General features: G+C 27.3%; 2 protein-coding genes across 2 annotated transcripts; one reads left to right on the forward strand and one right to left on the reverse strand.

Annotated features, from left to right (window-relative positions):
- Window positions 1-2069: 2069 nt before the first annotated feature.
- Window positions 2070-2592, reverse strand: LOC111318661 (glutaredoxin-C9-like). The gene has a single exon (XM_022921534.2). It carries the CDS (start codon window positions 2475-2477, stop codon window positions 2070-2072), a length of 408 nt encoding a protein of 135 aa, XP_022777269.2. The 5' UTR covers window positions 2478-2592.
- Window positions 2593-7519: 4927 nt separating this feature from the next.
- On the forward strand, window positions 7520-9250 carry LOC149511289 (uncharacterized). Its single transcript, XM_089755143.1, has 4 exons — window positions 7520-7544; window positions 8335-8487; window positions 8713-9056; window positions 9143-9250. The coding sequence occupies exons 1-4, from the start codon at window positions 7520-7522 to the stop codon at window positions 9248-9250; spliced, it is 630 nt and encodes a 209-aa protein (XP_089611269.1).
- The last annotated feature ends 4122 nt before the right edge of the window (window positions 9251-13372 follow it).

Raw genomic sequence — 13372 nt, forward strand, 5'->3', positions numbered from 1 at the left:
TCAATATCTGTTCAAATACCGTTGGCTCTCATGGTAAAGAAAAAGTAAATCAGCTATAGCATCAATGACCGTTGGATATATATATATATATAGCAGTCAAAGTGTCAGATAAGTTTGACAGACAGGCAATGAGGAAAAAGAAAATGAAAAACTCCAAAGTAAATAGTCTCTTCTTCATGATGATTCTGTTGATGGCCACAGGTAGGAAAATGAGAAAATCATGGTCAACTATTTTATCTCTCATACACAATCATATCCTTCTTACAGGGACTATGATTTCACAAAGGGATTTTTCATAAATTCTAGAAAACCCATTTGGAAAAAAAAATGGAATATGATTGCTAGTTTCGCCATGTAATCATTTTTCCTGCTACCTATGTCTGCCCTTGTCTCCTGCTGCTCCATCTGCACCACCCCAGCTGCCTTCTCTCCATCTCCGGACCTCCTCCCTCTCTGATCACTTGAATAATTAAACATGTTAATTACTGTGACGAATATTTATCTAATGTAACATAATAACTCGTTGGTACAGAACTAAGTACGTACTCAGACAGTGAAAAAGCTTTTACTTGATTGCATGCATGAGCAAGACAGTCAGACATGGCATTTTCGTTAGTGATGGTGAAACTAATCAAGAAACTAAAGTGAAGAAGTTACAAAAAATTACCTAACAAATTAACTAGATTATGAATTATGAAAATAATCAATCATAATCAAACATTTATTTTTCAGATTAAATTGCTTTAATTAGAGGGAAAACTCATATTACCACCCAAAAAAAAAAAAAAGAAAAACTCATATTTAAAATTGATAATAGTTTAGATTAAATTATATTCTATTCGATTATTCAAAATAATATATAATATTTGAATTTTTAAAATCCGAATTGATTTGAATCAAAATTTATCTATTCAATTCGGTTTATCAATTTTTAAATTTTAATTTTTTATATATTAATTTAATAAAAATTTTATTATATTTAAATAAATTTATATATAAATAATTATTTTATTTTATAAAAATTTAAAAAATATATAATTTAATTCGATTCGATTTTTTTTTTTTTTTCATATTCCGATCTAAAATTCAATCCAAATTTAATATATACATTTAATATTCGATATTAATCTAAACCTAATAAAAAAATCGTTACAAATCAAACAAAATATTATAATTTAAAATCAAATTTAAATTTTTTTTAATTTTTTTCTCCCCCTGTACTCCTACCAGTCAAGAGAGTGCAAATGAAAAAAAAAGAAAAAAAGTCTTTTTATTTCACGCCGTCTGACTAGCACTGACAACCTAGATTACCGAGAGAGAGGTTTGTTAACACAACTAATGTTGATTAACCCATCATTCTCCTGGGAAAATACCGTTAGTGAACTGAGGGATTTCTCATGAGATTAGCATTTATTATAGGGAATATGATATGTCACCATTTTTTTTTCTTCAGTATCCAGATGGATATTTGTACGGTTTTTTTTTTTTTTTTTGGTTCTATCTTCTTTTATCCCATCGCCGGCGCGCAATCACTTTAACATATATTCCGGCAGCTCGTTGCATGCTTTTTTTTTTTTTTTTGACAATATAGAAAGAATTAAAGAATATTAGAAAATTATTTCTTCTTTCTTCGACGATGATCATATAGCCAAGTATTGAAAAATCGAGTCCATAAGTCATGGATTTCTATAAGCAAGAATTTAAGTAGTAATACTAATATTAATAGGTTAATTAAGGTTTTGTAAGATGAGAAATTCTCTAATTTGATGCTGAGGACAAAGAAGCTGACAAGCAAGAACAAAGCTCAGCTCACATCGGTGTCACCCCGTACTCTGTAAGCAACCCTAGCTAGCTAGTTATTGTTGAAAGAGAAAGCCTACACAATTCTAAAACCCTTCTATTTTAAAAGATAAAAAGGGAAAAAGAGAAGAGATAGCAAATCATAATCCACATATATATATATATAAACATAAAAGTTAATTGATATAATAAATAAGAGTCAGCTAGGACTAGATAGACTAGAAATTTCCGGTAACTGGTGAGAAATATAGGAGTGTTAAACGAGAAAATCAAAGCCAAAGTGCACCAGCTTCTTTGAGGAGAGGGACCAATGTGCCGTTGATGTGGCAAGCCATGAGAGTTTCAATGCCACCAAGGAACTTGCCACCAATAAACACAGCAGGAACAGGCTGTTGACCATTGGCGACAAGATGAAAGAGGACAGTTTGGATGTCAGGACCATCGACATGGTGATCGAGCTCGATGATGGTGGGGCCAACGCCAAGGCCGAAGAGGAGGCGTTTAGCCACAGTGCACATGCAACAGCCACTCATGCTGAACAGGACTACTGCGTTGGTGGAAGCCAGCTTCCTCACTATCTCGCATGAATTGTCAAGCTTCATCGTAGTTGTTGATGCCTCGCTCCCTATCCCTATGTTGCTTGCCATTCGATTGCCAGTTTTCTTTGCCACCTGCATCTTTGGGTTTGATGACAATAACAAAAGAAGAAGAAGAAGAAGCTAAAGAGGGCTTTTAAAGGTAGAAGAGAGGGAGGGGATGGTCAAAACTACTACTAATAAATGAGAGTAGACGTGAAAAAGAATGTGAAATGAAAGGGTTTTTGTAAGTACATATGTTTTGAAGCAGAGTATGGAAAGATAAAGCAAAAAAAGTGACAATTGACACTTATCACTTTTACATTTTTATATATATAGTATATATATAACTTGCTAAAAAAAAAAGTGATTCCCCAAAAGAAGTAATATTTTTTGTTTGTTTTGAATAAAAAAGAAACATGGTTGATTGCTAGTAGTGCAAAAACAATGGTGATATTTTTATAGAACCAAGAAAGAATAAAACAAATTAAGAAACACCTAGAGAGAGATAATCAAAGATATGAAAAGGAATATGAAACCTGAGAGAGAGAAGAGAGCTGGTACCTGAAACTGAGTAGTACTTCCCGGCAAAACCTGAAGTGCTTGAGCTCTGCCAATTTTAACTTCCAATTGTGTACCCTTCTCTAATCATCTACCTTTATAGGCATGCCTTCTTCGACCTTGCAGACCAAAAACATATATACATATCGTTGAGTTTTGATTTTTTTAATTAAATAAAGAAACCCTTTTGGTTTTTTCAAACTAACACGCGCATGCAGTCAAACGATGAAGAAAATCAATGTATACTAAGCACATAAAAAAAAAAGAGTTTGCTGCAGATCGGAGATCAGACATCAGAAATTAGTGTAAATTTGGATGGGGTGGGACCCTTTATAAGAAACAGTACCAAAAAATCCCAACAGAAAAGGATTCCCTTATGCTAATGCCAATTTTAGACTCTTCAGGAAACAAAGAACAGCCCTTCAAAAAAAAAAACTGATGTTTTCTTTTTGGTGTTCTATTTTATTCTTTTTATCTTTAAACGCGTGAGCCTCATTGTACTGAGTACGGTTTTTTTTTTTTTTTTCAGTTTCAGAATGCAAATAAAAAACAAAATTTTATTCAAAAACTGAAAAAATAATTAACCCTAAATAAATAATTAAGCGGCAAGTAATTATAAAGCTTTCTTCCTATTTCTTTTAATGAGATAATAATAAGAGGGTTTAGCCGTTGACATGAAAAGGGGAACAGACAAGCCGACAAGGAGCGACTGAAACGCCGTCGTTGAGGAGGGTCAGTGGCAGCCTGGCAGGAGGGTTTGTCCCTTGGCTGTAGTGACGCCGTCTGATCATGCCTCATCCCTATGATCCCCCACTAGCCTTAGGATCCCACAATTCTTAATTTATGTATTCTTTCATTTTCAGTTTCTTTTCAAAATTTTTATTATAAATTTAGTTGTGGAACCGTTTTCATTTTAAGAAAGATTACACAAATATATGTTTCTTTGCTTATATGCAAATTATTTTATCCAGCATCCCTAAAATATTTTATCTAGCAAAAATATTTAATTTTATTTAAATTTCAAATTTGTTTTTAAGCCTTTCAAAAAAAAAGTTCTTTTCAGTCAAAAGAAAAAATTTAAATAAAATTTTTTAGATGAAGTTCATAAAATTAAAAAAAAATGATTTAATGAAAATCAAAATGTAAAATCAAAATTGATAATTAAAATGTATTGTTACATAAATTAAGTGTGCAAAAAATTTAAAAATTTTTAATAAATTTTGATATTGTTTAGATAGATATTTTTAGTAAAAATGATGATAAATTTTTTATCGTTAAAGAAATATGATTAAATTTGAATTATTAATAATATTTTTAATAATTTTTTACATATTATTTGTTTTTACATTAAACTTTATCAATTTATTAATTTAAATTTTTTATTAAAATTTTTATTGAATCATTTTAAAAAATTTTCATAAACTTAATTTAAAAAATTTAATGTAAGTTTTGTCATAAGCAAATCAACTTCAATTCTTGAATAATCCACATCACTTCTATTATTATTATAACAAAAGATTCTCCTTTTATGGGGAAAAGATTAGTATTAATAATTATGATTTTATTTATGAATAATTTTTCAATACCTTGTTCATTCGCAATAAAAATATCTTTTATACGATATTAAAAAACACATGCTTTTTTTAAGAAAATATTATTTTACCTTCGCCAATTAAGTCGTATATATATAATATATTCATCTCTAATAATTTTTCGCTAAATAATGACAAAAGTGTAACTTGTACAAATTTTTTTTAGTTTGCAATTTGATCGATCTGTTAGTTCCTAGAACTATTTACTTGATTCTATGCATACATTTCTAGAACACCTTTATCATAGTAAAATTAATTACTGTTATAAGTGTTGGCCTATTGGCACCTTTAAATGCTAAGGTTGAGCTTAAGTCTTATCAGCCCAAGTCCATTTATTTAAATTTAATATTTTTAAAAATTTATTAAGACATTAAAATTATTTTAATTTTAATATTTTAACATTTTAAAGATTATTTTAAAATAAAAATAAATAAGATATATTTTTTATTAAATAAATAGTGTTTAAGGCCTGAACTTGCAAATTTAAGTCTAAAGCTTAACTTGTAAGGATGGTTAGGACTGTAAATGAATTGAACATGAACAAACGAACATATGTTCAAGATTTGTTCGTTTATTTTTAGAACTTTTCAAACACGGTTCATGTTTGATAAAAAATTTGTTAATTGTATTTGAGCTCGATTCGTTTAAATAATAAAATGTTCACGTTCATTTGTGTTCAGTTTGTTTTTATTTAAAAATACTTTTAATAATCCAAACAAAAATTTTGGAATGGATTATTGAAAAAAATTTTGGTCAAAAACGCCTTCAATAATCCCCTCTAAACTTTTACGATGGGATTATTGAATTTTTTTATCCAAAAATACCTTCAATAATCTATAAAAAAAAATTTGAAAAGAATTATTGAAGGTGTTTTTTGCCAAAACGCCAAAAAACGCCTTCAATAATATCCTTACAAAAACACCTTTAATAATCTTTTATAAAAAATTTTTGAGGAGATTATTGAAAATATTTTTTGTCAAAACATTTTCAATAATCCTCTCAAAATTTTTTTGAAGGGATTATTGAAGGCGTTTTTGATTAAAAATACCTTTAATAATTCATACAAAAAATTTTAGAATGGATTATTGAATGTGTTTTTAGCCAGAAACACCTTCAATAACCTCTATTAAATTTTTTGTAATATTGTTATTAACTTATTATTATTGTTATTATCAAATAAACGAACAATAAAACAAATAAGCTTGAAATGAATCGTAAACGAGTTTGTTCATAAACATAAATGAACGAATGAACAGTTATTTATGTTCGATTCATTTAATACGAATGTACAAATGGTGTTTAAGATAATTTGTTAAGCTTAGTAAATGAACATAAACGAATAGAAACTGAACATATTCACAAACAATTCATCGAAAGCTTTTTTTGTTTACGCTTCTAGGGATGATGAGTCTTCAAACCCATGGATAGGTGTAATTATTATTTTAACTTCATGTTTTTTTTTCTCCTATATCACATAGCTTGTCTATCCATTGTAACATTTGGTTGACATTGGCTTAGTAAGTAGTTTATATAGTTTTATTTGGTCTTTTTTTTTATCAAACCAATATGATGTGAATCATAATTAACTAATTACTTAAGACGTATGGATTATGAGTAAAAGTAAAAGGAGTCCAACACAAGAGTTATACCTACCTGACCTATGGCATTTATAACTCTTTGTTAGATTGTTATTTCAATTTAAAAATAAAACAAAAAAATCTTTGTAAGATTGAGGTGAAGGTTAGTTCTATAGTTTAAAGATTTGATTTTTTTTTTGTTGGTTATTATGAACTCATGAGCCTTTTTATTTTCAAATTGCTCCTTCTATAGATAAATTATGCGATTTTTTTATTTTTTAAAAAAGAAGAGTTTGAATTTGCTTTTTAAACCATAAGTATATGCACTTATCACTATATATATATATATATATATATCAAATCATCAAATACAATTAGATATGATTTTAATTTCAAAGAATATATAAATCCTCTAAAGAAGAAAGGTGTGAAAGTTCACAAGATTCACACTAACTTATAATATATTATCTACTTTGAGTTATTGAGTTTCATGATTTTATTTTTAAAAAAATCTATAAATAAAATATCGTATAAATATATGTTCAAGTCTTTACATATAAACCACAACCATTAACATATCCTCAATTTTTTTCATTAACTGCCAATTACATTTTGCTTGTTTTAACAGTTGATATATATAGAGGAGTAAGAGTAATAGTATTGCCATATTAATGATTTCAGTTTTTTTAACGAGTTTTAATAAGAGTACATATTATTCACAGATCATCATAGTACTGTAAAAATTTTTACCTTTTTTGAAAAAGAATGCATGGTAAAACAGGTTAAATCATATATATATATATATTATATTACAACATACATAGTTACCAGATAGCAATTGCTGACGTGGACGCTTATATAGATAATTTTTTTTTCACGCGTAAAATGAATCTTAAAACTTTTCATTATGATGACACGTTAAATATTTATATATTTTAAATATTATTAAATTATCTAAAATTTTAAATTTTAATCAAAAATCAATTTAAATTTTAATGAAATTCTTTTATCATGTGTATCACTTTATCTTAATTTAAAATTAATTTTAAAATAATTTATCTTTTTTAATTTATTTATAATTAACATAAGTATTTAATTACTATAACAAAGTTAAATTAAACTATAAAAATAAACCAGCCTTGATACGTATATTTGCTTGATAAGTATATATATATATATATATATATGATATATATATATATTATATATGCTTTGTTGAAAAAAATGGAAATACTGGGCCAAGTATGAACTTGTGTCGAGGTAAAACCACTTTGCCAACAGTAAAGTAAGTGTTTTACTTTTAAAAGTTATCAAAATTACGTAAGATAAATTTTTTTGTCATAAAAAATGTTTAAAGAAGAGAAGATAAGTGTGAGTATTTTAACTTATTAATTTTAAATGGTTGTATGCGATAATGACTAACATAATATCAAATAAAGGTATCAAGATATCAAACATAAAAAAAACTATCATATAAAGATATAAAATATTAAAATTTAAATATTATTATCTGATTAAATATAATTTATAGATAAATTTATTATTTGAATAAAATCTATTTATTATATAGCTTGATTCTTTATAACCTTTTCATTCAATTTATTTTTCAAACAATACTCAATTTTTTCACAAATATTAGCATTACTTTTTTGTTGCTCTTCCATTTAGGTGAATTTATTTTTTTTCTCACAGGTTTTCGTATTACTGTTGTATTTTTTTATGTTCTAAATAAACTAACATTTACTATTTACTTGACAGTTCTAGCAAAATGAGGTTGTAATTTTGAAACAACAACTACAGAAGCTACAGAAAAACCATTGATACATATTTTTCTCTAAGATTAAAATTCCATTATGTCTGCTGAAAGATGTTTCTTGTGAAACAAAATTTTAATTGAAATTTCAACTGTATAGTCTAGATAACATGGTTGATTTTACCTTATTTTACTTTTTATCAAATTTTAACCAAACATAAACCAGATCAAAATTGACACAAACTAATTTACTTTCTGTACTTTGACACACCCCTTTACCATCTGGCCTTCATGCTCCTGCTACAATCTTTTCTATACTAATATCTATGTGATTAGTCAAGAAAATGGTGTTTGGTTGAGGCATTCACTAGCGAGATAAACATGTGTTCTCTAAATCTTTAGTTAGCCTTTTTGTTTCCTTAATCTTTGGTTTTATATCCTTTTTGACATTGGCATTGCATTCTTGGTATCTAAAGCAAGTTACAAGATGATCATTAATAATCACAAAGCTCTAATGGCACATAGACATGCATTTAAAGCTATTGATCGTATGTTACAAGATATTATGCATTTCAAATATCCTAATTCTGAACAAAAGATTTTCGGAGAAAAAACTGTGATATCAAAAGGTGATTTTAGGCAAATATTGCTAGTGGTTCCTTGAGGTAGCAGAAATGAAATTGTAGCCGCTACAATTTTTAGATCTAAAATTTGGAAGCATTGTCAAATATTTACTCTCTCTATTAATATGAGATTAATAAATCAATCATGCAGCTCAACATTAGACTTTAGCCAATGGCTATTAAACTTGGGTGATGGCAAGTTGCCTTTAGTTTGACCAAGTGAAAATACAGATTCAACATGGATTAATATTCCATATGAGTTTTTAATTTTGCATGGGAATGATTCAATAAGGCAAATTGTTGATTGTACATACTCTAATTTGAAAAATACATTCAATAATCCATCTTATTTAAATGATCGAACTATATTAGCACCGACGAATGAAGTAGTTGATCAAGATAATACTTACATACTTTCAAAGCTTCCTAGTGAAATAAAAATATATCTCAATGTTGATAGGACTTCACCTGCCTCGACTAATGTTGAAGAACAATCTATTTTATATCCTTTAGAATTCTTGAATTCATTTAAGTTTTTCAGGTTACCTAATCATGAAATTGATTTGAAAGTTGGGGTTCCTATTATTCTTTTGCGCAACATAAATCAAATGTTGGTCTTTGCAATGGTACTAGATTGATTATCACAAATTTTGGCTTTAAGGTAATTGAAACTGAGACAATAATTGAGACTAATGTGGGGAGTCGATTTTTCATCCCCCGAATGGAAATGTCCCCTTCAGAATCAAAATGGCCGTTCACTCTAACATGAAGACAGTTTCCAATCAAAGTTTGTTTTGCAATGACCATAAACAAGAGTCAAGGATAAACATTTAAAAATGTTAAGTGCATCTGCCAAAATCGATTTCACTCATGGCCAATTATATGTAACTGCTTCTAGAGTAACATCACCAAAAGGATTAAAATTTTTAATTGAAAATAATAATCATGATATTCATTCGTGCATAAATAATGTTGTATACACTGAGGTGTTTGATAATGTTTTCCAAAGGTGACACACTTAATTTAATATTTAATTGTTTAATGTATGCATATATTTATAAATTTTATGTATTTTTGTTCTAATTATATTTAATATTTAATTTATTCAAAATTTTCATTCTTTTCTTATAGGGCATGATGCAAGGTTACCAATACTTATGATAGATTTCAACAATTGGAGACCAATGGAAGGTTAAAGTAAGAATCACTAAAATGTGGGATGCTATGAATTTTAATAAAAATGGAGAAGTTATAGGTTTGGGAATGATTCTGTTGGATGAAAATGTGAGAGCTTTATTTACATTAATTTGTACATAATAGATTATTCATTTTATAAATCTCTAATAAAATTATTCAATAAATGTTTTTTTTCTTTCACGAGATGATCACATTCATGCAATGGCATTTAAAAATTTGGTAGACAAGTATCATACACTACTAATGGAAGGAAATGTTTATATGATTTAAAATTTCAAAGTTTGTAATGTGTTTGGCTCCTATCGAATTGTGAAAAATGATTTGATGGTCTACTTCAAACCCAATACATTTGTCAAGATTATTAATGGTTTGAATAGTTTCACTTAAGTTGCATAAATTTGAGTTTATGGAGTTTGATGCTATTCAATCACGTTATCATGATAAAACATGTCTAACAGGTCCATTGACTTCAACATTATATAATTTTTTTTAATTTTGCATTTTATATTAATTTGACTAATTATGCTTTGGAACTATTTGATTCTTAAAGATGTTATTGAAAAATTGAGCAAGATAAGTTCAATCGTGAATTAAGATGTTTGAGGTGAAAAAGTAAATAAAAGGGTATTAGAAATAAAAAAATGCAAGGTATGCATTGAGAAATACTTAGTTAGATAATGCATATTTGAAATTAATTGTTTAACTAATTATTTTGAGATTTTTTCTCGTAATGGGAACTCAATGGAAATTACTCTTTGGGGTGGAGTTGCATATCAACTTGATGACAGTATTTTAGCAGGCAATAATGAGACTATCATATTGGTTGTGACATCCACTATTGTCAAACAAATTTAGAGGTAAGTAAAAAAAACTACATTTTAGTTAATTTAGTTTTAATCCTAATTATTTAAACAATGTTTCTTATATTGAATATTTAATTTAGGTAAATACAATTTTATCATCTACGTCAGCAACAAAGGTATACAAGAACTTGGATATATCTAAAACTGCTATAATTCTAAATAGGTACTTGCATATTTATCAATAGTAGATATAAAGTTACTTAAAAAAATATTGAAGCATAAAAAGGATATAATGCATTTTAAAAAATATATATTTATAATTTTCGATGCAAATACAATCAAATTGTTGGTGATTTTCAAATCCAGCAGTATCTGACAACAATAAAAGAAGTTGTATCTTCCAAAGAAAATGTTATTTGCAAATAGGAGATCGATAGTTGATATTTATCATGTCATGAATAACAATTCATACAAGGTAAGAACTATAGACTTTACTTAAATATATTTCAATTTAAATATATATAGTATTATAATTAAGAAAAATACTTCTTATTTTTACTACCAACAGGAGAAAAAGTTCACCTATCGAGGAACTATAATGCAAATCGACACAAGGTATGGATGGCATTATTTGTCATGTGCAGTGCATAGAAAAAATGTGTTAAAAGTTGACAGAGGTTATGCTTGCAAGGATTGTGTACATCAAACCCAACTTTTAGTTGTAAGGTATCATTAAATTTCATCATCATTATATGTCAATTTAAGTAAAATTTATTGAGATATTTTAAAATAAGTAACTTTTAAAACATAATCATTTGGATATTTACTTCTTTTTTTTTCATTTTTTTCAATTGAAAGTAAGTTTATTTATTATTAATATTCCATAATAGGTACAAGTTAATTGTTAATGTATCGGATGAGCTTGGCAATGCACCATTTGTCCTTTTTAATGGGAAAACTAATCAAATTCTTAAGCATATAGCTGAACAATTGTTTCAAATGAAAAATGAGATTATATCATATTCAAGATAATTTTCTAAATTTGGATGAATATCAATGTTATTTAATTAAATTTATATAAAACTCATTCATAAGAAAATGGAGATGCCAAAGTGGAAAAAATATTGGAAGAGGTGATAGGTCGTTCATATATTTTTGAAGTAGAACTCAATGATTACAACTTTTTTCATGAAAGTTCAAGATTGACTGTTACACATGTTCATGAGAACTTTATGCAGAGGAAAGTTAGTATTTACTTGAAAAAATACAAAAGGTAATTAGTTTAATACATTTCATTAAAAAAATTTTGCCAATAATTTTCTTAAATAATTGTTTATAATTTTATACTATTATTTAAATTTTAAAATTATTTCATTTCGGTTTTTACAAGAACTTAATTCCATATTAGATGTCAACCTCAAAACAATTGAAAGGGACAAAGATTTAGAAAGCCATATAAATGCTGAAGATTATGATATTACTGAAACTCTTAAACAAAATATATATACATAGGAGTAAGTTATTACGTATATCATTTAAATATTTAAAATCATTATTTTTTCTAAATAAATAAAACTTATATTAAAATTACATAAATTTATAGGTGTACAAAAATGATAAAAGAAATTGGAGATCATACAAATTGAATAAACAGACTTTTAGTTTCTATTTTAATATTTTGTTGGCATAATTAATAATATTTTTTACAATATCTTTTGGATATTTTTTCTTCCTCCAATATTATTTATCATATATTTTAAAGTTTATTAATTTTCATTAAAATTTTTATTTTTATTATGATTTGATATTTTAATTATAATATTTATATTTTATATATATTTTGAACATGTTAATAATTTAATAATATTAATATTAATATTTATTTAAATTTAAATAAAATAAAAATAATTCATGCATCGCACCGACAGCAAGCTAGTTAATATATATAATAGCGTATGTGACCTGTTGCTTTTTAATCTTTCATATATGTATGCCTACATTTTGGAATTCATTAAAAAGTGAAAACTGCATGAATTGGCATCAATATTTCAGATACTATAAATTAATAATATGAGCTGCAATCTGCAGATTCCTTAATTATTTGGAACGGAAAAGATTATATAGACGTAATTACTACACAAATTTCATACATATATGAAAATAAAAGTCACAACTATTAAAAATTAAATAAGAAACAATATTTTATCTAGAAATAATTAAAAACAGTATGATGTTGAAAACTCACTAATATAAATACAAATGGATTTGAATCCTGCATCTGCTAACTAGGGCTAGGTCCAAGGGAGGGGTTCGAGGAAGGAAATGAACCAAAAAAAGAAATTAATAAATCGTACGTGAAGAATCATCTCTCATTCAATCGAGTGAGAGAGTTTATTAATATCCGAAAATCCTGCCCCAAGCACCTCCTATAGTGTAAGAAAGAAACTGATATATTGGGCGGAAACAAGCTTCTAAAGGGTCCCTAAAGTAAACAATCCAACATGAATAAGACGTCTCAACATTCTTCTTTAGCTTTCCCCACATACTGAAAAGGCAATTCTCTTCTCTATTCGCTAGAATTGCTGCTGATTGAAGATAAGCAGAAGCTGCAGACTTGACCAATCGGTTCCTAATGATGATCTTGGAAGAATCGAATTCATTATTTCCTTCTTGATTTATTGATGAACGGCAGGGTAGTATTGATGATGATGACGAACTCAAAATAAGGTCCTTCAAGCTTGTGTAATGGGGCTCATGGTCTTCGATTTCAGGGTCAGCAAAATCCGACGAAGAGTTTCTAGTTAATTTCAACAAAGGAAGTTTATGTGGCTTTTGCAAATCTGTACTGTCCATTATTAGCCATGAGAGGTTAATGTGATAGACAGTGTGGG

Source organism: Durio zibethinus, chromosome 26 (assembly GCF_047325235.1).
Source record: "Durio zibethinus cultivar Kanyao isolate XHJ-2024 chromosome 26, ASM4732523v1, whole genome shotgun sequence".
NCBI lineage: Eukaryota > Viridiplantae > Streptophyta > Magnoliopsida > Malvales > Malvaceae > Durio > Durio zibethinus.

Bases quoted from the DNA above. Each gene is read 5' to 3' on its own strand.
- LOC149511289 (XM_089755143.1), top strand. From the start codon at position 7,520: ATGACTAACATAATATCAAATAAAG. The intron at 7,545-8,334 runs GTATCAAGATAT...TGGTATCTAAAG, and splicing joins TAACATAATATCAAATAAAG to CAAGTTACAAGATGATCATT. The intron at 8,488-8,712 runs GTGATTTTAGGC...GTGAAAATACAG, and splicing joins AAAAACTGTGATATCAAAAG to ATTCAACATGGATTAATATT.
- LOC111318661 (XM_022921534.2), bottom strand. From the start codon at position 2,477: ATGCAGGTGGCAAAGAAAACTGGCAATCGAATGGCAAGCAACATAGGG.